Source organism: Mchenga conophoros, linkage group LG16, assembly GCF_057382185.1.
Source record: "Mchenga conophoros isolate Kocher_MC1m ecotype Shallow Benthic linkage group LG16, M_conophoros_male_GT1.1, whole genome shotgun sequence".
NCBI lineage: Eukaryota > Metazoa > Chordata > Actinopteri > Cichliformes > Cichlidae > Mchenga > Mchenga conophoros.
The window spans coordinates 27643030-27669742 of NC_140541.1; the positions used below are offsets into that span (position 1 = coordinate 27643030).

Genomic DNA, 26713 nt, shown 5'->3' on the forward strand with positions numbered 1-26713 from the left:
GTAGAATTAGCCATCGTTGAAGATCAGAAGGTTTTTAGTCAAGTGTGAGACAGGGAAGAATGAATTTAGAGGTTTGGAGCCAGGCAGCAGACAGATTGTGACCTCAGGTAATTGTGGTCTCTTCCTTTTTTTGTCTCTCAGACACACTGACACATACACAAAAATACTTTGATACTCTCGACAAGTTCAGATGGATTTAAAGTTCAGCCGTCAGTGTGCAAAACTGATCTGATCTGACCTGGGGCCACACCGGTTAAAACGGTAAAACACGTTTTTATCAAAGTGTCAGTGCATGTGTTTGCTGGTTTTCTGATTTAGGCAGCTAAAACTACTGGTACATGTCGGGGAGTCATTGCCTTGATGGATGATGAAAGCCAGTCCTGCTACAAGACAGCGCTGTTGTTAATTTCCATGAATGCATCTTGATGACTGTTAAACTGATCCATACTTAAAAAGATATCATAGAACAATATGAAATTGATTTTAATGACCGATTTTAATGAGGTCACGTACTTTTTTGTATAATGTTCTTTTGATAGCTGATGACCATATAATCAGGATTCAAACATGTTGGGATTTTTGTGGATTCTTCAAACAAAAATGTTATTTAATTTTATATTGCAGGAAGAAAAAAAATGTTAACTGTACTGAGCCACAGATACACTGGAAATTGTGACTTGAAAGTACAAAAAAAAAATCTGTTCGTTTGCATAATGATGTGTCATCCAGTATTTAGTATGTGTCATGACCCGTTATAAACTAGAGATGGCACGATACCACTTTTTTATGTCCGATACCGATATCATAAATTTGGATATCTGCCGATACCGATATGAATCCGATATAGTGTTTTTTAATCAACAAAACTGTTTTTTAAATATCTTGCTGCATTTTGTATAAGTTCATACTCAAGTTTAAAACAACAACTACACTAAAGCTATTCTGTTATACCTGTATCCAAAAAAAAATTTCATAGTTCAGCAATACTGATCAATCTAATAAACTTAAACCTACACCATCCTCCCTATTCTGGTATTTTAAAGAGTACTTAGCGTAAATATTAAGCAACCTAACTAATAGGGTTCCAACTCCCAGCAACAACAAAAATAAATAAATAAAAAATAGGGAACCACCCCTCACGCTCCACCTCATGATGCTTAATCGACGTAATCAACCTTAATTTGATGCAGTGTGGAAAAAAAAATGCACAGAAATCAATTATTTTTCAAGAAATATTAAATAGATTCAACATCTTTCTTCAACAAAATTGCAGACTGCACAGATGGTACCTTCACAAAGGAAAAAGTACTATAGCTTACTAGGGTATATATATTAGACTTAATAGTTACTATATACAGTAATGGACTTCTATTCATTTTGCATCAAATTAAAACTTTGGCTGTCAGATAATTATTTATTAAAAGCTAGACATTTTAAATGAGAATAAGAAAGAAAAGTATGTCTTTGTGCCCCCTTTTCCCAGTTAATGCCCTATCGGCCCCCCTGGCTAAACTTTGCTAGATCCGCCCCTGCACAGTTACCAGCCTCAGCTACGTAGAAAAAGATCCTGGAGTAGAAAGTAATATTAAATAAATTCTAACAACAGCTTATAGAGCTTAAAGGTGCTGCTGTTGTTCAGCCGCTGGTTTCCTCTTTCTGGTGCAAAGTGGGCCAAAAGCAAACAAGAGAGATGTACTCCCGACAGAAAAGCCGATCAGCTGATCGTTAAGCAGTTTCATGATTGAAGTAGCAGCAAGAAGAGGCAGTTGCTCCATATATCGTTTGTTAAGCTTAACGCAGGAATGCTTTACAAACATTCAGAGATGGACTTACACACTTGCTTTACTTCTCTCGGGGATAACTTTGTCGGAGATGAAATGCCGGGTTGCTAGCGAAGCTCCAAATGCTATCCAGACCACCGACAGGTCCCGCATGCCACAGCCGCTCTATCACGTGATGCATACTGCTCCGACATGCTAACGTTCTGAGGTGAGTTACGGCGTGTTGCAAGTTTTGTGAGGTGCTTTCGTGATATTTAATGGATCGGATTACATTTTTTATTTTTCTCGGATATCCGATCCAGTAATTTAGGTCAGTATCGGACCAATACCGATACGTAATATCGGATCGGTCCATCTCTATTATAAACAGGCAGAAAAATGACTGTATCTATTATCTGATGCCTGTTATCCAGCAGGATAACACACCATGTCACAAAGCTGAAATCATCTCAGTCTGACAACGAGTTCACTGTACTCAAATTTGTGACAAAACGTCAGCAGCTAAGTGATGCTATTAAGTCAGTATGGACCAAAATCTCTGGGGAATGTTTCCAGCACCTTGTTGAATCTATGCCATGACGGACTAGCAAGGTAGAAATAATAATAATAATAATAATAATTAGAACGGATCCCAGCCAGCTGAGTTACTCGGAGACATATGTATTTAGTTCCCCGTTGACAGTGATAAACTAATGACTTAATAATAATTTAGTAATTTAATGTTACAAGCAAAATATATCAGTGAATGGTATTTAAACATAGACACAGACAGCCACACACACACACACAGAAATGCTGTATACTCAGTGCAGGACAAACATACAGTGACTAAAATCAGAGACACTTTCTTGGAAACGCTTGCATTTCCAAGAAATAAACAAGCAATCAAACAATACCACACAGCAGATTAATTTCTGGCACATTAAGGGGGAATACACACATGTTTTATGAAGTGCTGCTATCAACAACCTTATATCCAAACACAGCTGTCATTTCACAAAAACCAAACTAAACAAGCTTTCTCTTCGTCCGGGATTTTATAGCTTTCCCGACCTTTGCAAACTCTTCGTTTTCGCGTTAGCTTGTCATTAAACCGTTTAGCAGCGAGGTAAAGAATATTTTAGCGTGTTTGCAGAAACAATCACAAAATGTAAAATTGCTGTTTACCTAATGTCAACTTAATGATCGCAGTAGCTGTGGAAGTATGATTTGAAAATGGATCCTAGGCATTTTATTTTAAGTGTTTTCCTTCTCCTTTAACCTGTGCTTAGCAGAACTATAAACTGAATTAGAAACATCAAATTGATTTATTACCTACTGATCGACTACATTACTCTGGGGATTTACACCCTACTGCAAGCCAACTTTTTCCACCCTGGTTCCATACCAGGTTAGCATTAAATATTAGTTGCACTATTAAGTGGCAGCCATCAGTGTGAAACTAAGCTTGAAATATGTTTTTACTCGCGTTTCAGCTGAGGTTGAGGTTTGGAGAAAATTTCTAACCTAACGTGACAGAGACATAACAAAGAAATAGGCGTATAATTAAATGTTGTTAAGTGATATCACCAACCTTTATTGAAGCAGAGGTTAGCCAACGGTGATGTGTGCTTGTAGTTATGAGTCAGAAGAATGCCATGGGCTGTTCTGTTGCTATTACTTGCTCTTGGTGTGACGTGCTATCAGCATGAGAGTGAAGTCATTTGGGCCACACCGACACTTACACACACACAGACACACAATATCCCCACTGACAGCACTGCTGTCGGCAGGATGCTGAGATTCATAACAATGCTGTTTTATGATTGAAGTTTTGTGCAGGAGTCTGAATGCTGGAATGTTTGCATGAATATAATTCGAATTAACAACCTGTCTTTCTCTCAGCTCTCCCAGGAAGAACACACAAAAATGTCAGAAAGGAGGGAGAAGAAGTCGATCTTTCTGTCCTCGTTATTGGTAAGTTTTCCTCTCCTGCCTCATATCCGCTTATTTTACCTTATATTTGATAAAATCTTCTCCCTTGCATATCTTCATACATCACTTACTCCCCCTCTCCACCCCTTATCTTTGGCTGTTTGCATTCCTCTGCTCTTCTCTTTACTTTTTTCTTCTTTTCTTCTGAAATCATAAAGCAGTAGCTTTAATTTAACTTCGTCATCTTGTTTTTGATGCTGACCCCTCAGAAACCCATATTGGTCCAGCAGTATGGCTCGCAGCCATAATAAACTCCACATTTGGCACAGGAAAAAAACAGACTTTGTGGTTTTATGTGCCAGCAGCTTGCATAACTCTTCAGCACTTGTACCAATTAGTGAACCTTGGAGTTTTTATAGAACAGATATCTTTATAATCTGTCTTACAATCTGGAGATTCTCAGCTTGTTTTGATGTTGAAACCTACTGGCAGTCTTCTGACACACACTCTCATCTTAACCTCTTTCCCAGAATGACAGACAGTATACTTCTCGGCTACTGTCATACAACATAGCACCCTTTTGATGATTATAGAAGTGATGGATACTAGCACTATATTATTTGCAGTCCCCTTACTTTCTGCTAAATTTTAATTCTATAGGCTGAGATAATTATTAGACGTTAAAGAATGCGTCATCTTGCTTTAAATGCTTTTTAAATACATCAGTTGCATTGAAAAAAATTGAAAGCCGATGTGCTTTAAACATGCATACACTTGCAAGGCCAGCAGGGGGCGACTCATCTGTTCGTCTGTGAAGGTTCTCAGTCATCCAGGTCATCGTAGTCAAAGGAGCTTGCAAAGAAAAGCTTTTCTTTGCGCACTGCAGTTGGACAATCTGTGCTGTTAGTAAAGGGAAGTAAATAGAACAGCTTACTAATGACAATAAACGAGCACTCTACTTATCCCACATTTAAAGCTCATCTTAAAGAAGCTGATGGGAAACCAGGTCTGTGACCATTTGAAACGAATTTCTCTCTGATGAGGTATTAATATCTGTTTTTGCTGAATCTCTTTTTTTATGCGACTTTCCCTGGGAAACCAGATGTAAAACAGCAGTTTTGATCAAATCTGGCATCTTTAAATCTTTAAATATTTTTGGTATCTTGATGTCGATTAGCATGTGTTGTAACTGTTAAATGAATAAAGACACAAAGAAAGACAATATCTAAATGTCTCTTGCAGAAAGTGATTGCTCTCAGTGACTCCACACTAGCTCTTAAACGAAGGATTTCAGTTTCAAACTAAACATTTTAAATCCACCAGTTTTAATTTACTCATCACTGGAAGCACTACTTAACCTGTGAACTATTGCAAGCTAATCTGGAGGATCTGGTTTGACTCACCAAATATCTGGTATGAGATAATATATGCAGTCAAATACTGAATATCTAGACACATAAACACACTCGTGGTGTAGATGTATATTTATTTAAATGGTGCCTTATCTCTGCTGACATGAGATGGTTATTAGGGAGAATACAGTGAGTGGGAGATGTTATTAAACAATAGAGAGAAGATGGAGAAACTTAGTCATGCACAGTCATGCACTCATTTACTTTCACTCCATCATTTTCTGGACTGCAAATGATTTTTAAAAGTCAGTTTGTTTGTTTGGAAAAGGACAAAGTGTGCTGGTAAAGCTATAAATACCAGCTGCTACTTATTACAGTGAGCCACAGTGACACGGCACAAAGACACATAGGCTACACCGTCACATTTTCACATTTTAGAGGATGTTATACTGACTTGCGTTCATTTCCAAATCTTAACCAATACCACAACTTTTCTTCATGCAACCCTAACCTACACCTGAAAGGTCTAAACCAGGTCTTCACCTCACACTTCAGCGATTGAGGTTAATGAGTTACTGTGCAGATATATTTATGTCTAAACAAGATGAGTAACACAACCACAAACAAATACACACACATTCAATTGATGGGATCATGCAAACTCTTGTTTGACATGAGGACAGCTAACGATGGTCTCCATCTGAGCTATTGCAGACAAAGAAGTCAACATGTTTGTTTTATTTGCTGCTTGTTTATTTCCAGTTAAAGTGAAGATGCTGATTCATGGATGTTTAACTTTATTTATAGACTCTATAAATAAAATGAAAGATGGATGTAGGCCCTATATATATCATCAGCCATTTCTTTGTGGCGAAACTGGAGTATCTGCTTTTCCAGAACTTAAACTATGATAATAAGAATTAAAAAATGATGTTTAAGGCAAATACCAATACCAATATTAGGTGATTTAAATATCTGATAGTCCAAAATATTGGATGATTAAGTAAATAAACAACTACAACAGTGTAGCTGTTTGTTTACTGATCTGTTTTTGCTTGAATAAGCTGGTTGTTGTATTTCCAAACACAACTGTTAGTATTGGGAAACTTGCAGAGTGCCCTCTGGTAGACAAACTATGCAATGTCAACACTTGTAACATAGTTGAAGAGTGTTTCTCCTGATTATGATTTATTGGAAATTACAAATTCCACTACTGATAGATCAGCAAATAAGTAATATTAGCCGTGTGATAAATCTGTTAGATTAGGCGTCGATCTGGATCTATTAAGCAGCAGTGCCTTTAATCTTTTTGCCGGTTGCAAACATGTCTTGCACAGGGAGTCTGTCAGCAGTAGTATGTATCTGTCATTTCTGTTTTCACAAGTTATTATATGTTTCTGACTCTCTTTCTCTTCCTCCAGGTGTGTTGTGTGTTTGCTAGTGCAGAATATAACATCTGTGGACAGAATGAGTTCTTCAACCAGACCAGTAACAGCTGCCAGGCCTGCCCTCAGTGCCAGCCAGGACATGAGCCATATATGGTGAGAATGCATGCATGCACTCATACATAAAAAATGTTAATTTAAGTCGTAAAATTTTTACACTATCTGAGTACATTTTGAAATCAACTGTTGGAATCAACTGACAGCACGAGTGAAGGAAATGCAGTAGCGAATCATCATCAAACTAAGACCGTCAAAAACTGAAGAAAAAACGGACTTTTTGAATGTAGGTGTCAGTTTTGCTTAGACCACCCACAATCCATGCATTCCAACACATACGCATATATACAAATACACAGCACGCACACATAGCTGCACGGTGAAGGGTGCCTTAATTTAAATGAACAATTTCTTTATGATTTATTGCTATCATTGACTTCAACGTGAAGGCATGCATTACAGTGAATGGCTTGCAGTAGTCACATAGTGATTTAGCCCTCGTCAGTCAGTCTGCCAACAGCCAAAGCAAACAAAGTGCAGGTAAATGCTTCAGTGGGCACCTAGGGGTGCCACACCCGCTTGAGAGAGACAGCTGCACTCAAGGGTGAACAGAATGAATTACAAGCTGTTTTCACACATGCTCTACATCTTTAAACTTTTCTCAGTATTACTGGTGGAGCTGCTTATGGGAACGCAAGTGTCCTACTTAGTCAAAGCAGAACAGTGTATGGTCTTTATCCTGCCAGGTAGATAGCACAAAGACATTGTGAGGCACCCGTTTCCAAACAGAGCTGGCAAATATCCAGAATTCCCAATAAGTCATAAGTTTGGCCTCTTGCATGCTTTGCTCAGGTAGCACCCTTGACTTCAAGCAGTAGTGAGACCAACTACATTATTGTGTGGTAAAAAAGCAATGATATTTTTTCAACATTTGTAGAATTCTTGTGCATAAACAGGAAATCTATATGCTGCATTTATTTAATATTTTGAGCAGACCCTTTATTAGAATTTACTTTTATGTATATATTTGTGCGTATACATGTGTCTGTTCAGTAGAAGCTGGATTCTCTGGGCTCATTAACCTGCATGAATAATGCTTAAATCATTTGATCAAAACATAGAAAGAAAAATCCAACTTCTCCAACTACTTATCTAAAGTCGATGTCCTTTAAAGCAGCTGTGGGTCATCTATTGATTGGAATGTCGGTCATGTGATCCATGGCTCCTCTAGTCTGCAAGCGGAAGTATCCCTGGGCAAGACACTGAGCCCTGAGTTGCCCCCGGTGTTTGAATGTATAAATGTTAAGTTAAAAGCTCTTAGACAAAAAAAACACTTGTGTAGGTGTGTGTGTGTGTGTGTGTGTGAATGTGGCTTGTAAGAAAGCCTTTTGAGAGCTCAAATAAAGGAGAAAAGTGCTGTATAAGTGCAATTTAAATCTAAATTTGCATAGTAGTAAGAGTTATAAATTATATTGATATAGATACGGATTTTACAAAACAGAATGAATTTTAGAAGAACCTTTTTATCAAAAACAGAAAACATGGCACACTGTTTTGTCTCATATTTTATGCTGCTGAAAATAAAATAAATGACATAAACCCGACTAAAAAAATGAATATAAAATGTTAAAACACCCTCTAGGTATTGTTAATTAAGACTAACAGTTCAAACTGTCTTGCTTTATAAGGGCTGCGTGGATGCAACGGTGAATTTGACTGACAATGTCCTCAGGATCTGATTTGTACCGGCGCACTGAATTATGTGGCGTCACTGTTTTTCCAGCTGAATGCGACTCACCTCAAATTAGGCATGATGTTATGAACGGACAAACCACCCAATACTGCAGGTTCCCTCGGCACTCTGACTGCTCAGTGGCAGTTTTTAACCACAGCAGCCTATTAAAATTGACCAAAAAAACGCTCGGCACTCTAGACTCAGCGCTGGACGGGCAAAATTAGCAGCAGCTGGATGGATGTTGTAGTGCATTCTGTATTTAAAGAGCTTAAAAAACAAGATCACAGAAAAAGCAAGTATTTTAATGATCCCCAAAGGCAGACAAAAAAACCCACAATTACACATTTGCATGGAAGTGATCACAGTGCACTAAACCCTTTGTTTCTATCTTAGTTCTCTCCTCTGGTGCTTTCCTCATTCCTGCTTTGTGTTTCCGCATGTTAACAGAAACTTCTATAAAGCAGCTGGTGAAATCAAATGATCTTTCTCCTCTTTCTCCACCTGATGGGAAGCTCAGTCTGATAATCAAGGAGTATTGCAGCCATTTGAATGTAAACCTCGAGTAGTTTCATCAGTGACATGAAAGCCCTCTTTGCACTCTGATCCTTTAGGTGCCACAGTCTGGAACAGTCTGTCACTTGTTCTTCTGTTTCCCTGACATGTTTCATGTACATGTGTGTCTTAATCACAGTATAACCAGAAAGTTCTTGCTCAAAACAGAGACTCCAAAAAGTACATGCCCGCACACACTCGCACAGACACTATGCAAGACTCCACACAGTGCAGAGAGATATTGAAGACCTATTTCAGTGCACATCTTGTATGCAGATTTCCAGGCTAGTTAACAGCCCACCCTTACATTTCTGATTTTGGTGGAAGGGTTGGTGGGGGGAGGAAAGATTGAGGAAGTGAAGAAGTACAGAAGTTTTACATCAGATTGCATCTTGTATTGTGTATTGTGATTATGGTCCCTTGTAACCCCAGCGTTTGATGAATAATATGCACTGCAAGTCTGAGGTAATCGCCTTTATTTCTCTTCACGGTCAAGTATTATAATACAAGCATAACTATCTGAGTTTCACTCACCTCCATAACTCCTATAATAAGCAAGATTCAAAAAGGCATCAATTTGCTTTTCAAAGGAACGAGTTCTTAATCATTCTGGAGAAAATTTGAGTCACTGTAATCTTGAGTATAAATGATCCAACGAGAGCTTTAACTCAAAGCGACAAGATCCTGCCGATAACCCAGCACGGTTTTATATCAAACAATCACACCGAGACTCACGGACGTCAAAAAAAGAAGGGAGAGAATATTAGATTTCTGTAAGAGTCAGCCTGCTGTAGCCTAAAGCTAAGAGGCATAGGCTTTTTTTAATAGACAGATGAAAGTGGGAGGGAAATGAAAGATGAAAGGAGCGAAAAAGAGAAAGAGGTTGATGTGTTTTTACATGTGTGTGTTTGCGTGTGGCCTGTTTGGCCTCCTAACTGAGAGGAATTACCATGTGGAGATGGGAGGAGATGGATGCTTGAAAACATACCAGTCATCTTAAACAACACCAGTCATTGAAAAGCATGCGCAGCGAAAAATCTGATTTTCCTCTTGTCTTTTGAAAAAGTAATGTCAGATTGTCTCAGAACAGAGAAACACATCACTGTTTTATAATGTGTGTGTCCACGTCACAGTTGGAATGTCAGTGATCTGTAAATTGTATTCATTTGTTTTTTTGATTTAATAATTGATCATAAAACTGAAAACGTCTCTTTATAAAAAATGTCTTTGTGTGTGCTTCGCAGACCTGCGGTCATGGTGTGAAGGATGAAGGCTTTACCTGCGTGTTGTGCCCAAAGGGAAAATACTCCGGAGGGAAATATGAGATCTGCAAACGTCACACAGACTGTCATGCGCTTTACAGTGCCACTGTTCACATACCAGGAACTCCCGAACGCGACGCAGAGTGTGGACCCTGTTTACCTGGGTAAAGCACACTAACAAGCAGAGGCAACAGCCATTTAACACACAATGCAGGACACCTTTTAAATGATCACACAAAGAATCATTGAACTATTAAAATATACTCAGTGTTTTTCATTGGCTTCAGTTACTTAATCAATGTTAAATGGTAAATAAGACAAATGCATGCGATGAATTTCCATGTCATTATGGTCAGCTTCACCCATCTGTTATTCACTTTGCATTATAATAATAAGGTAGTGTGTCAATAAAAAAATAGCCTTTGTAGCCTTTTAAATACGCAAATGACATGTGAACTGTCACTTTTTTCCTGGTGCGTCTTCTTACATGTCCTTGTAAATACGTGTCCCATAAGAAAAACAGGTGCTTAAGCCTTAAAACATCTGGCTCAATGTTATATTTAAAAATGACTCGAACATTTGTTTGCCTCCAGTTTTAGCTGCTTAGTTTCTAAGTTCTTTTTACCTTTTCCTGATGCATTCCTGCATTTCTTGGCACACTACTGCCACCTATAGAACACTGACTGGTGTAAAACCAATGACATCACTCGAACAAATCGCCCTTTGCATGCAGACACAAGAAGAAGAAAGAATGGATCCAGAGATGGATAACTTTGCTATGGATGCTAGTTAATTCTGCCAAAGAAGGATATTTATGACAACTCATCTTTAGGCAAACAGACACGGCTGATTACGTCCTGAATGGATGTTCTACTCAAGCGTCGATTTACTGTACAGCATGCATTTTTAATATGATTCGCACTCGGATGCATTATTTAGCATGTGAATAGGCTGCCGTGCTCCATTCGGTTTCATACATCCTCTCGCTTTGTATGAATACACACTAAATCTTGCACTTTTCAATTTGCACATGGCAGTTGTCTTTGCAACCCCATGCCACATAAATATTAAGTCAATAAGGGGCTTTTAAATGTTGCCAGACCTTCCTCTCCTCCCTCTTCCTTATTTGCCCTTTGCATCATCAATCATGTTGTGTCGCCGCCGATAAATTGCTTGAGTTTATTTTTTTGTTTTTTTTTTCTATTCAATCATATTTCATTGGAAACATTTTTTTGGTTACATGTGGGCAATATAGCGATATATTATATAGTAGGTAGGAAATTCATAATTAGGGGATTTTTTAAGAAACATCCCACACTATCACAAGGAGTCTAATGTTGAAATCATCTCATCCTGTCATCGCCTGGATGATGATCTGCTGTCTTCTAATTTTCAAATTTAATTTGAAAAGCACCAAATCCCAATAAGACCTGCTAAAAAATTTATAATTTGTGGTGTTTTTCCAGTATAATAATTATTATTCTGTTAATAAATAAATCAATCAATTCTTTATTGACTGTCATGTATTGAAAAAAAACTGCTCATCATAAGTGAATAAGATGCCATTTTTTTATTCTCATGAACTGTTGGACTGAGTTTGCTGTTACGGTTATATTTAAAGTCCATTACAAACATCGAATCAGATGTCTCCTTATGTGTCTGCACAGCGAAGACCTCATATATGTGTTCTATATTAAACCATTACTTAATTATCTGCAATCATGTGTATTTATTCAGATATTTCACTTGTGCCCTGAAGCACAAATGATACACTACCTTCCTCTCTTCTTTCCCCCCACAGACGCTTCATAACTTCATAAATCTGTACCAAGCCACGCTTCGTGCCCTCAAGGCATCAATTATGTACATATCCTCACAGATTCAAACTTTTAACCTTCGCTGCTTCCACATACTTTTGAATCGTGTTGAACTTATAAGTGTCTTGAAACCCGGTTGTGTCTGAAAGTCTTGCGTTTCATACATTATGTGATTTCTCTATTTAGTTTTTCTCTTGCTGCCTTTGCTAAAGACACTTTGTGTTTTCCAGGTATTACAGGTTGGGGAACAGGTCAGAAAAGCCCTATTGGATGGTTTGCCATTCCTGCCAAAACGCACCACGCAACACCAAAGAATGTAAGTTTAGCTACTTTTTTCTTAATTTTTGCTCCATTTGTTTTCACGCATTTTTTTTAAATGTTATCTCCCAACTCTAAATTTTTTCTATCCATGCATACAACAACTACAAAAGCTACCAAACATTAAAGTTTTTTTTTCCTAAATGAAAGGAAGTACAATATGACAGTGGAAAAGCAGATGTCTGCCGTAAGCCTGTGCTCCATTTAAGGAAACAATTAAAGGTCAGAGGTTGTGTTGAGTTCTGCCAGACTCTCTGATGGATACAAGGAAGTTGTACGCCCACTCCCCCCCCGGATCAGTGCTTCTCTGGCTCCACAGGGCTGTTTGGCTGCTTATCAATAACATCGTTGCCTCACTGGTTATTCTGCTTACCTGACACTATATGCTATATATGTTTGTGTGTGAGTGTGTGTGTGTGCAAACTGTTGCTGCAATCACAGACATTTCTTGAGACTTGCAACACGGCGCATAAATCTTGAGCAGTCACATCTTCTTGTTTGTTTGACCGTCCTGAATTGGAGGCATAGTTGCTGTGTAGTGGATGTGTGATGTGTTGTGATATGCAAGCAGATTAATTGCTTTTTCATTGTACAATTGTCACAGAGTCTCTTGTGGGTTGTTTTCCTTTTTGCAAACTTTCAACAGTGCTAGTGTGTTTCTAATGATGAGCAGTGCTGAAGACGTTTGCAGTTCTGCTTTGCCCCCCATGTGTTCATCCAGATGTGGCAGATCAGAACATCAGCAGGATCTGAACTGCGTTTGTGACCCTGGCTGGTACATCCTGCTAAGCAAACGATATTCATTGTCCCATCATTGCTCAAAATCCCCTTTGAGTCGGAAACAATTTTTATTGTGTCATATTTAATGAGCGTGTTTTGAAAGATTGAAACCCCAAAAAGCAGCCTGGGCCTGCAGAGAAGAGGGTGTGAAGTGTGTGTGTGTGTATGTTGTGCTTGTTTCTGTGTGTAAGGATAAGCACTTGATTTTCAACAGCAACCTAATTGTCTCTCCCAGGCATGGAAATGAGTGATTGAGTGATGTTGTAAAGCAATGCAAATAAGATAAGATAAAGTGATGTGAATACTACAAAGAAATGGCAAATATAGCAAGTATTAAATCTCATTTAAAACCCTTTTCATTTAAACATTTTGCATTTCTCCTCATTTTGAAGACTGGAAAATACCTTTCGTTAGATAGGGGGATTGATAAACTCCTGTAGCTCAGCTTTTTATAGTATGGATGACTGTAAAAGGGTTACCAACTGCGTATTTCCTAAACCTTCCTACTTGTTATGCTTCAGCCAAGGTGGATCTAAGTTTTGATGTTGTGGCTTCTCTTTCAGCAATATTATGCAAAAAAATACCGGCTCGGCTTTATTAAACTCAGAGAAGCTGAAGCATGGCCAAAGGAAGAACCCATTAAATGTTGGTGCCGATCCAGATCATTCTTTTATATTTCAAGACAAGGCACTGGCCTCCAAATGCCCTTCTACTTTAAAGATTTTAACCATAACTCTAAGATATGTTTGGGATACCAAATCAGTTTAAAAAGCAAATAAATCAAGTCTTTAACAAACCTGACATGAATGTAAATCATGCAGTGTGGCTTCCTGGAGTTAGGTTGTTTAGACTGGATGAATTTTTCCCTACATTTTAAATCATGCACAATTTAATTACATCCCTTTGAATGAGGTCTTCAAAAATAATGTGCCCCCAACAGTAAATACGAAAGCTGGGAGTTCTCTTTGCTTAAGGTGAAGGCAGGCTGACACTTGCCATGTAATCTGTAAATTACCCTGGCTCCTGCCTCGCTCTGTGTGTGCGATAATTAAAACTTTGGCGGGTATGAGAAAAAAAAAAAAAGAAAAAAAAAGATGATTAGCATGTTTGTGCTTGCGCTGATGCTACCCTTTGGCAGGCTGCTGATGAGTCTGTAGACGTTGCTCAATTTCTTCGGTCACCTTTTGATTTCTGTGTGCCGTTTCTCAAGTGAGCATAAATGCACTAAAAATAAAAAGATGGCATTTCCAGTATCAACAGGGATCATAATGTTAATCTTTTTTGCCAACTCTGCTGTAAGAGGTGTCACCTCACACACTGCTGGGTAATTCTGCTCTTCTTAGTTTGTTGGGACCTAAGCAGTCAGATCGCCCAGCGAAATTATCAGTTTTTCAGCCTGGGTTCAGACTCCGAGACATGATTAAGAGATTAAACCACAAGACGCTAAAGAGAATTCCAGATCAGGTTCATATCCTTATCCAGAGAGTCTAAACAGATACCTTACGATAATAACTTCAACCACAGGACACTGCAATCTGCGTGTGTGCATGTGTCTGTGTTTGTGTATGTGTGTGTTGATATGAGGCTCTGAGACCATGGGAAGTGGCAAGCCAAATGCCAACAAGGTCTATAGTATATCAGCTCGGTGAAAGGAAAGACTGATTAAAAGAGTTGATTTATGAGCTGCCATGAGTTTACGGCTCCATTAGGAAAGAGGAAAAGCAGCTGATGAATAATCCAGAAAGAGTCACAGTGAGAGGAGGCGAAAAGAGCAGGACAGATAGGAAACAGAGGGAAATCTGGACAGAGAGTTACTGCTTTGTGTCCACCCTGCCCAATGTAACAGTTTGTTTACTGCAGCGGGAGAAGGTCTGAAAGAAATAAAGTTTTACTGCTCCTAGCGCAGATGATTTTCTTTTGTGAAATGTTAGAGTTTGGAGAATGATCCAGTGCATTGCTTTTGAGGTCAATAAAATGCAAGGCCAAAGCTAACACACTGCCAGTAGTGAATGATGGGATGCAAACTTTGCCAATAACCAATGTCCATACCATGAAGCATCTGGGGTACCTCCCTTTTTGGAGAAATCTGAAACATTTACTCATTTATGGGGATGCAGGCCTCACCAGTCACCATTTCTTTGCTTGATCCTCAATATTTAAATAGGAAGTTTAAATATGAAATTATTAATTAAGTTATTTCAACTTAGCATAAAGCCTGAAGACAGACATTAGGTAACAAAAGCCACCCACAAATGGTGAAAGGATTCTAATACACCTAAAGTCTAAAGTGCCTTTAGGTGACTAATGTGATTTGTTGTTTTTATCTAAATAAAAATGAATTGAATTTGTTTAGTTTTCACTGAATACTTGAAGTAATGTGATTTCCGGGTCACGTGTGTTGAAATGCGTGGCGATGGACGTGAACTCCAAATTATCCATAAACGAGAATGTGTGTGTTATAGCCGCAGTTAACGAAGTAGACTGAATTACGACACTCAGCCTGTCTCTGTGTGTGTTTGTGTTTGTTTCCCAGGCATGCAAACCAACAAACCGAAAGAAAAAACAATATTTCACAGTGGTAGCACAACTGTGTTCCCTTCTGTAATTAAAGGTATACACAAATACACACAAACGCAAATATCATCCTCTGTCTCATCAATCATCCATTCTTTCTCTTTCTCTCTCTCGTTTCTCACAACACATAACTTTACATCATTGCCTCCATCTTTCAGATTCCCACGGACAGGGTCACCTGGCAACAGCTCTCATTATCGCCATGTCGACCATTTTCATCATGGCCATCGCCATTGTTCTCATCATCATGTTTTACATCCTGAAGGCCAAACCGAATGGCCAGGGTGAGACGAATAAACAAACACGCGCGCAAAATCTCATCTGAAAAGTAGATGTTTGCGTTTTTTGTGATATTTATAATGAGCGCGTGTGTTTTTTGGCAGCGTGCTGCTCCGGACAGGTTGTGAAAGCAGTGGAGGCTCAGACCAACAAACAGGAAGACAAGAAAGACGTCCCTGGTGAGACAGGCTGCGCACACTCTACAATTAATGACACGAACACTGTTATTATTGTTTGAGATGTTTTTTTTCCACTCTCATAATTGGTAGTAAAAAACAATTAATTTGTTTACATGTGTGCTAGTATCCCGCTTATGACCCTTATAATGGTTTTGATTATACATTGCGATGTTTATGGGAAATATGAGTAATATACTTGCATAAACAACTGTAACATTTTCCACATTTTTGGCCATGTGTAAAGATGCAGACACACTTTTGACCCCATCTTGCGTATCCTCTCTCGCTCTCTCTTTCTTTCTTTGTTTTAATTGGATAATGGCTTGGATTGAAAACAAGTCAAACAAGTTGACATTTTAAGGCAGAAAAATACAAATACAATACATGTGTTCAATACATGTTTTTAATAACTAGGATACTAGGAAGCCAGTGAGGAACTCTCCACTTCAAGCATATGTGCCACAAATTTGGCTTTCAACTCTAAGGCCACATAAAGTTGGTGCTTTTTTCCCCCCTTTTCTTTTTGTTCTTAAAACCAACGTCAGCTGTGCTTAAGAAGAAAAGTAGCTGCAGTTACCGGCATCATTCAGAGTACTTAGTTAATATAGACGCAATTATAAGCTAATATACCACAAGATATTTCTTCCACAATCTATTACAAGAGGATAGTTCCCTGTCCTGAAGGGTAGAAACAAAATAACTACGAGCATACATTTACTTTGGGACATTAGGGGTTGTTTATGCGCCGACCATCTGTTTTTCTTCTCTAACTTTCTCATTGTTTTCATATCTGTAAAAGTAAACAGGCCGACAGTCACTAACTGATCATTACCATGTTTCCATAAACTCCCCTCACATGTTGCACATTTTCAAAAGCTTAGCCCACAAAATATATACTCGATAAAGTTAAATCAAACTTAAAAAGCGTGCTTCAAATAGCACAAAGACACACAAATGTACATGATTAGAGAAACAAGAGCAACTCTAATTAGCATTTTTTCCACTCTTAGCTTTAAAGACTATAAGATGACTCAAAAAATAGTTGCGATGACACGAATGCGTTCAGCAGTCAGCGGAAGTATGAATAGAAACCACGCGGCAGCACTAAATCCTGCAGAAAAAAACCCTTACAAACCTTAATTCAGGTAAATGAGTGACTGGCTTTGTCAAACCAAACACCGAATGTTATCTTTGGACAAGGTGTCCACACATGTATTACCCAAAGCTTTATTGAAGCGCTCTGGGCTCAGCTGATAATGATTTTTCTTTTTGATTGAAGTTAGACATTGCAGTCTGTTCTGCAACCATTACATACTGAAGAAGAAAAAAAAGTGTTTCCTTGTATTTGAAGAGCGCTTGGAGCAGCTTCCACATGTGAATTATAGGACACATGTTAAAATCTGTCCTGCAACCAGTGCAGTGCTGACCATGTGTCATCAAACAAACTGTATCATCTCATCAGATCTAATAGAATCCTGTATAAATGTTAATACTCTGCTGTATTTATGTGCACACATACAATTTGGAGCGTTATGTTTTCAAATGCAGCTGTGTGCTTTTACACTTTATGTGTGTGTGTGTGTGTGTGTAGGCTGATAGACGTGCAGCGTGATGAATACATCATGGTGGAATGCAAAAGCTTCTAGAGACGAAGTCATACGTTGCTTTAGGCGCCGTTTTTCATGACAATGATGCTCTGTTCGATTTCAATCCCAGACTAGCTGAATAACCACTTACATGTGGTGTAAATGAGAACACACACACACTCACACAGTTACTGTATCACTGGCCACAGACACATTAAAACTTAAGACGTGATAGGTTAAAAAAGAAAAAAAAAGTGGTTAGAGAGTCATTAAAGCTAAATGTCTTCATTGTTAGTTAATTTTGGGTTATCGTAATTGGCTGGGTCAGTGCGAGTCTGTGAATGCACTCTGGATGACTGGTGTGTGTATTTGGGAGACAAGCCCATTGCTTGGAGCTCTACCGGTGCTATCTGCCACTCATGTAGACACTGACTTAATAAGGCTCCAAGATGAAAGACACAGGCGCTTTATTTCACACACACCCTTACACACACACACACACACACACACACACACACACACACAGGGCTTGTTCCACTTTGGTATTCACTCATTATGCTGTCTATCCCTATCAGTGTCCATGATGTAAGTGTAATTTAATATAATATCCGCTGTAATCATTTTTATGTATTACTCCAAGTGCAGTTCCGTTTTAAGGAAAAAAAGCTTTTAGCCTCAGGAACCCATGTTCATATTTATATTCTAATTGATGCCAATGTGGATTAAAAATTGCTCGTTTGATGCAGTCAAAAAAAGCTGACAAAAGTGGATTGGTGCGCTTTTCTTTTTAGTTTGGGGCTTGTGGATCACTTGTGTGTTCGTAACGAATTTTTGTCGATGATATTTTTGGGTTTGTTTGGTGAATAATGTGTCTCGACACCATGTACTGTAGCACACTTGATGTCTTATGGTCACTGAGGTTTTCTGTGTGTCTCTTGGTTTTCTTATTCTGAAAACACCAGTAATCCTGTGCGCTCTCTCTTTTGTTGTCGCAGACAATGTGGTGATATTCTCAGAGAAAGACGAGTTCGACAAACTGAAAGCTCCTCCTCAGAAGACTGTGAAAAGGTGAGAGAAGAGTCTGACTCACTGGCCTACTTCAGCCTGAGTGCACAAATAGGTTCAGACAAAATGAAAAGCTTCTCTGTGATTGCTGGTAAAAAAAAATCCAGGCAGCTTAAAGTTTTAGGCAGCAAAAAACTGAAAGCGTGATCCGGTAAGAACTGACATGCAGCTTGTTATGAGCTCAGCTACACTGGGTCTGCAAAAGATGAAGGGTTCCACACACACGTGCATGATTTTAGGGATTTAGATCAAGGCGATAAACAAAAGACTTTATTTTATCCAGTGAGATCTTTATAACCAAGGCTATAATAGAAAATCTGCTACAGTACAATCAATCAATGACATGGCAGCAACTAAATGGATTTAGGGATTTAGACATGGTCAAGACAAGCTGTTGATGTTCAAACTGAGCATCAGAACGGGGAAGAAAGGTCATTTAAGTGACTTTGAAGGTGGCGTGGCTGTTGATGCTAGATGGATTAGTGTGAGTAGTTCAGAAATTGCTCATCTACTTGGATTTTCCTACACAAGCATCTCTAGATTTTTGCAGAGAATGGTCTGAAAAAGAAAAATATTCAGTGAGTGGCATCTCTCTGGCTGAAAATGAGTTTTTGATGCCAGAGAGGAAAATCGCCTGACTGCTTCGAGCTGACAGGAAGGCAACGGTAACTCAAATAACCACTTGTTAAAACCAAAGTATGCAGAAGAGCATCTGTGAATCCACATGTCAAGTCTTGAAGCAGAGGAATTACAGCAGCAGAAGTACCATGGTGTACCTATATCCTGATGGCCGCTAGAAGCGCGGTAACATATCACAAATAGTCTCAAACTTGTGTTAAACATGACAATGAGTTCACTGCACTCAGATCATCTCTAAAGTCACCAGATCTCAATCCAATAGAGCATCCTTGGGATGTGGTCGAACACGAGATTCATATCACGGACTGAAAAAAGCTGAAAATTTGCAGCAACTGCATGCTGGCCTGTCAAGATGGGCCGAAGTCTCTGAATGTTTCAAACAGCTTGTTGAATCTATGCAAAGTATTAAAGCAGTTCTGAAGGCAGAAGAGGGTCCAATCCGGTACTAGCAACATGAAACTAAGAAAGTTGGCAGCGATAGTATTTTAAATACATTATTAATTACAATAATGATTAGACAAATGAGTTTAAATGGATCTGCTGAATGTTTATTGACTTTTTTTACTGTATGAAATTTCTATAAAACAGCAAAAAGGGTCTTGTAATTTTATTATACTGAGGTTATAGAAGCCAAACATATCCAGTGGACATAAGCAGAAAAATTATCACATTTAGGAAAATAAGTTCAAAAAAGGAATAATAAGGTATGAAAGAATAACTGCCAACCCATTTACTCCTAAATTGTAAATGAACAAACTTGTGTGTGGTCTTCAAACCAAAATACTTTTATCTTCCAAGCGTAACACTATCCATAGATGAAATGTGCAAATGTTGGTGACTTCAGGATAACTGTGCTAAATGTATCGCTAATAATGTATATGTCCACTCACTGTTAGGCACACCCACTGTGACTTTCTTAACCACACGAAGTAGAATTACTTTTTTACTTTCATAAATTTTTACTTTATGGCAAATGCAGATTCATTAGATTTCACATGTGTACCCAATGAAGAGGCGACACTCTCTGAATGTGCGTTATATGTTTGTGTATACTAATGTGTGCGTTTGCATTTGTATTTGGTGCCGTAGACTCAACAAAGAGAATCTTTAATCAGTATTCTGGAACGTGCCCATAATTAAGCGACCACAAAACAAGTCACTGCAGTTTTGTCCTGTATATACATACACATATGTGTAGTGTTCAAAACACATTCATTTTGGGTTTTTCTTTGTCTTTTTTTTTAATTTAGTAGAAAGCCATTATGTGGCTTTGGAGAAGGCAAAGGAGGTGGGTTTGGAGGGGGATGTGAGGGCTACAGATGAGCCCTGAAGTCTGGCAAATACTGAGAGACAAACAGAGAGGGTAGTTGTCAAGCGGGATAGGGGTATTTATTCCAGGCCTCATCTTAAACCACCACCAGGTAAAAGCATGTCCTGGCAGACAACAAAAGAACGACAGTTTTCTTACCTTCCTCTTTCACCTACATCTTGTTCCGCATGTGAGGACAGTGCTGCTGGTGGCTAATGTGCATAAAGCATACAGTACTGCACGCAAAGTTACAATGAAGCACTGTGTTCAGATGTTACAGTGCTCGTAGTCAGCACACTTAGATTGATAATACTGAGACGGGTGTAAATTAGAGAATAAAAGAGCCACACATATGCACACACACACTCCACAGCATAAATAGTGTGGTACAGCAGCATGCCAGAGGATGTGCTAACTCACTGCATTAGCTGCCAGAGTGGGTGTAAGATGTCTGGGAAACAATGCCATGTTGTGTGTGTGTGTGTTTAGAAGATGAGTCCAGGACATCGAAACAATGGCATTCTGTAAGCGCTTTTGCGAGAAAATCCAGAGCAGAGAGAGAAAGAGGGAGAGGAGCGGTATTAAAATGATATTACATAGTATCATATTTTAAAATGCCCTGCTTATTTCAGTCAATCACAGGAACTGCTTAGAAACATCAGCAACAAAACAGCATTCTTCTCTGATTCCTGCTACGTTTGCAAAGACAAAAGTCATTCTTTGGGTGTTAGTTGTCACCATTTGCATGTTAATGTAATAGTGTTACAGCAGGCAGGGCAGAATTGCTCTGACTGCAACAAAAGAGTGGCTTTTTATGCGTGAAAAGCAGCGTTCAAGTGTAAACGTGCAGTCGCCAGTTTACTTGGCATACCCAGCTACAGCTAGGGCAGCTCAGTACATTTACCTTATCTTATTTATTATGTCATTAAATAAAAAGAACAGCAGCTTGCTATAGAGCAATTCGGCGGGATGAGGCAGAGTAGGTGAAATTAAGTTGAATAAATGTGATTTTTTTTTTTTTTTAGGGAAAATTCAAAACAAATAGCTGATTTTCCATTTATTAAATAAAAATGTTTTATGATTACTGATCGCTAAAAACACTGCATGGTGGTGAGGCAGTGAACTTTCCTTCACCTCTGAAGTAAGGCATGCCAGAAAAAGTCATAGAGACTAGAAATTGAGAAATAGAACTGCCCGCAGGTAAATAAATCCACCAATCACTGTCTCTGAAGTTCACAGAAATAACTAATCCTCACCAGGAACTAGTGAGGTGGGTTAACCCTTTAAACTTTGTACACCTTAAGTAAACTGCATTTGTGTTTATTATTAAGGCATTGAGGTGTTGGTGGACACCTCTGTAGCTTAGAGGTGCCCGCTTCTAATCCACTGAGGACTGCTGACTGTGGTCTTGCGACTGCATACCATATACTCACATTTTAAATACCTGCAAATATGAGTATCATCGACCTATGTATGCATACTTACGTATGTGTTTATATTTGCAGTGAAAATGATGCATCTTCAGAAAATGAGCAGCTGTTGAGCCGCAGCATCGACAGCGACGAGGAGGCGGGAACAGAAAAGCAGGGCTCGGCAGAGACCACTAACCTCGACCCTAACCTGTGCCTGGTCAACCTAGGCAACAAACCCGACCTCTGCCTGCTCTCCCTGGGGCTCTTGGACCGTGGCCGCGTATGCAATGGCACCCCAGGCATCGCAGCCAGTCAGACTAACATCCCGAGTCCCAACCACATGAACAATGTCAACCGCATCGCAAGCAGCAACCACATCAGCAGTGTGAATGGGATCAACAACAACAATAAAACCCCAGGGGTAGGAAGACGAGGCCTTTATAGTGGAGAAAAAAAATCTGATTATGAACAGATTCTCAGTTAAGTATCATCTTGGGATAACGTTTTTTTTTTTTTCTAATTCACAGATGCTACAGAGTCGGAGGAAAAAGATTCTAGATCTGTATGCCAGAGCCTGCAATGCGACTGAGGGTAAATCTGTCACTTAGAGGAAAATATCCTCTGTAACAAGTTTTATCATCAACAACATGTGGGATGGTTTCACAGTTTTCTGGTGACAACCTGTGACCCTCGAACTCTACTCCATAAAATAAAGCTAAATAACAAAAAAATAATTCAATATTAATTTATATATATGAGTTTTTTGTGCCATACTTTCTGTATTTTTTTTTGCAATTTATTGCTTAAAAATTAATTGTGCAATTTATCAGATATTTGAGAGGAAATAAATATCACACTGATTATGTAAAAGTCTCAAAAACTCATAAAAACCGATATGGTAAAATAGGTTTTAAGGGGTTAATGGCATCTACAGGTCCACTGAACCTTTGAATGAAAGTTTTGAAACAAGCTTATTTGTCTCTACCCAGGCCTCAGCCCCACAGAGCTTCCCTTTGACTGCCTGGAGAAGGCCAGCCGCATGCTGAGCTCCTCCTACAGCAGCGACGCCGCCGTGGTGAAGACTTGGAGGCACCTGGCTGAGAGTTTTGGACTGAAGCGCGACGAGATCGGCGGCATGAGCGACGGCCTGCAGCTCTTCGAGAGAGTTAGCACGGCGGGCTACAGCATCCCCGACCTACTTACTCGCCTGGTGCAGATCGAAAGGCTGGATGCCGTGGAGTCGCTCTGTGCAGATGTGCTGGGCAGTAGCGAGGGGGCAGCAGTGGCTGGACGGCAGGGAATTGGCAGTTTTCACAGCCAGTTAGTGTGTCCTTCTCCCTGCCCATCTCCATCCCATCGCTGCGCCAGTGTTTAAATAAGAAGTGAAGCAGAAACATAAGAGACTTAGAGACTTGATTGCCTTACAGTACACATGTATGTACGGACATTTACTGCTCTGACAAGGAGGAAAGCACATTTAAATACACACGTTACCCCATTAGATGAAGAATGTCGATGGACTTTAGTGTCCACAATCCTTTTTTTCTTTTATGTATAAAAGCTAATAGTTTGAAAAACACTTTCTCTCTTTCAAAGTGTTTGAAAGAGAGAGCAAAATCAAAGGCCTCAGATTCACATTAACCTCAAGTTTGCCATTTCAAATAATTTCTCTTTTGCAAGAATATAAGAATCAGAATTAGCTCCCATTTTGATAGATTCTTGACTTTCATAAATGCAACACTTTAGTAAAAAATCATGTGGAAAGCCTGTGCGCTGGATGCACAGTTCTTTTTTTTCCTAAACATTTTTTTTAAGAAATCACCAGGAAAAGATGAAATGGCATGCTAATGGAAAGTCACTGGAAAGTGGCAGACTGAGGATGCCTTCCTACTGGCTCACTCACTTAAGTTTCTCACCAAAGCCTTGCCGCAGTGACATAACCAGACGTTTGCATCCATATACAGAAAGCGATCTGGTGTGACCGCAGCATGAGCGAACATTCATAACTCAGTCATGTCTTAAAACAGGAAAAACGGCTGATTAGAGCAGTCATTGTGTCTGAGTGGAAAACATCCTTCAGCTCAGCTCGGCTTACATTTGGTAAACCTGCTTGCGAACTCTGGAAGTTTGTGGACGCCCTGGCGTCTCTCCCTAAACCGTGGAGTCACCAGCAAACACACAACAGTGTGCTAGAGTGGATTGTGATATTTTTATTCTGGAGGATCAGTTTTGGGTTGACTTTGCACTCTTGTTTACTTTAAAACACCGACCGGATTTATTCATTGATTAACATATGTGTGGTAAATGTGGAAACACTGATCACAAGCAGATGTTGTGTATGGAAAAGTTCAACCAAGCACCTCACAAAAAAAAAAGAAAACCCCCAAAACACATGGACTCGTTTTAGGTGGTGTGTTCAGTGTTTCAGCTTTAATCCCATACACTGAATGAACACTACTCCGCTGCCTGTACTCCATCTAAGCACGTGCGTCCGCAGTCCACCGCCTACAAGTTTAACACACATCTCTCACATACTCTCTTACTTCACGTACTTCCTTAGCAATGACCCATTCTCTGACCCCCCTCCACCTCAAATATTCGCCCTCTTCCATCTTATACCCCAATACTGTGGTCTAGTGCTGCCGCCAGCCCTAATTATTTGGCGTGTGGCTCCCCATGCCCCTAATAGGCTGAAGTGTTGCGGTTTACAGAGCGGGTGTAAAGTGCCTGTGATTTCCAGCACCTAATTAAGCATTTAGGGCCACTTAACCACTGAAAGCCCAGTGGAAAAGCTATAAAATCACTGCATTAAAAAGAGCAGTGCCAGGCCAGAGGAATGACTAAATGCCTCCGGGGTTGCTGCGCTGTCAACGGTGAGACGGTGCAGTCGGTTGCGGTGGAGGTAGCACTACAGTTGTGTCCTATAACGTCTGGTCTTATTCAGCTCTTGTGGTTAGCTCAGTCATGCTCACACACAGGATTATAGCTCGCCTCTCCCCGATGGGACCAATATAGCAAACAAGATCAGCATGCAGTTGTGTGAGTTCTGGAAAGCAGCTGAAGCCACTTAGGTGCTGTACGTACAGTAAATAAACTGTGGGTCTGTTAAGCATCTGATTGAACCTTTTTAAAGACCTGCATTTTAATGATCCCCTGAAGTCCATTATAAGTGATGTTAACAGTTAACATGCTGTAGGTTGACTCTGCTGCTTCCTGTAGAATTTAAGCTTCCAAACTTAACCACGCAGTGCCGAAACTGGCTTTGATCTCATTTCTCGGGAATGGAGCGGATCTTCATCTGATACCTGATGTTGTCTGGGTAATCTGCCATGACTGATAAGCACAGACTTTTTTCTTTCCTAAAGCTCGTTGTTCCCATTTTACATGCCAACCTGGAGCTGGACTCCATTATTTTAAATTTATTTACATTTATGCTTATCAAGTATGACTCCAGAATCTGCTTGTTCTTGATTTAAAGCTTACAATTAAATGTACTGCTTTATTAGAGCTTGACTGTCATCATCAAATCCACTTCAGTTCACAAATATTCTTTTTGAATTGTAATATGCTGTTGATAGATTTTTAAAAAGAAAAAAAAATAGTGAGTCAGTGGACTGAAGTGCAGCCTGTTTTAAGACAAATTTTGTATGACATGTAATATGCTGACATAATAACAAGCAGAAGCCAAACATGAATTACTTACCTCAGTAGCACATGCAGTATAGTAGAGCATGTAAAAACACACAAACTCTTTTACAGAACCAAAGTGTCGCTGTATATATAACTTATTATTGTACATAAACTATATCTTATTAAAGATGTATGGCTGAAATGGCATGGTATTTTAATCTGTTTGTGTATTTATTGGTTTGTCCTTATGCAGCGTTCAGAAATCAGGAGAATGAAACCAGATTTGAAGGTAGATGGTTATTTATAACCGAGCTATAGGGCGCAGTATACTTGTGATCACAGTATATGTTGGATGAATGTGTATTTTGTGCTTTTGCCTGGTATGTTGGACCCTTCATAGACTAGCAGCCTGTCCAGGGGTGTAAAACCACATCTTGTCCTGTGGCAGCTTAGAGACTCTCTTCAGTATAAAACGAGAGAAATCATCACAGAGATCGTCTTTACCCATTTTTTCCCTTAGGATGACATTACCCCAATCTGCAGGGCACAAGGTGGCACTGAGCAGCTGGATGGGAGCTGAAAATTATCCATTCATCTGTTCTCCTTTGCTTATCCTTAAATTATATGATACACATATCCCATGTATTAATTTTAGTCACCAGAGCTTAGCTCACATGAACCCTTTTTTGACCAGCCTGTCAGGGAGCTCTCACTAGAACCATCTTCAAAAGGGGAATGGCTTTTGTGAGCATGAAGTTCCAATGAACTTCTAAAATCTATACAAAGGTGCATTGAAGATGATCTGCTCTGTGAGAGAACGCTTTACTAAGGGACTTTACATTGATATTTCTTTTAATATATCACCTATACAGATGTGGCACAGGAGTAAGAAAATACAAATAAAGTATTCAGTTTGGATTCTAACTTATCATTATTACTTTATAATCTACAATAGTCAATACACAGACTGAGTATACATAAAAAGAGTACCATATGTGTCATGAATCATGTCAGAAATGAATGACATATAGGGTGGTAAATAACCCATAAATTTCTTCATCACAGATGGCTGTTAGTCAGCCGTTAC

General features: G+C 39.2%; 1 protein-coding gene across 2 annotated transcripts in view; it reads left to right on the top strand.

Moving 5' to 3' along the window:
• edar (ectodysplasin A receptor) overlaps positions 1–25833 on the top strand; it is a 35496-nt gene extending 9663 nt beyond the window's left edge. The window contains exons 2-12 of one of the 2 annotated variants that reach the window (XM_085249840.1): positions 3666–3737; positions 6469–6588; positions 10021–10202; positions 12086–12171; positions 15487–15564; positions 15686–15811; positions 15911–15985; positions 18567–18639; positions 22090–22417; positions 22524–22587; positions 22986–25833. In XM_085249840.1, coding sequence (XP_085105966.1) covers positions 3690–3737; positions 6469–6588; positions 10021–10202; positions 12086–12171; positions 15487–15564; positions 15686–15811; positions 15911–15985; positions 18567–18639; positions 22090–22417; positions 22524–22587; positions 22986–23371 — 1566 coding nt within the window. In that variant the 5' untranslated portion in view covers positions 3666–3689 and the 3' untranslated portion in view covers positions 23372–25833. The remainder of the gene's footprint in view (positions 1–3665; positions 3738–6468; positions 6589–10020; positions 10203–12085; positions 12172–15486; positions 15565–15685; positions 15812–15910; positions 15986–18566; positions 18640–22089; positions 22418–22523; positions 22588–22985) is intronic. The other variant, XM_085249841.1, reaches the window with a different exon arrangement.
• The last annotated feature ends 880 nt before the right edge of the window (positions 25834–26713 follow it).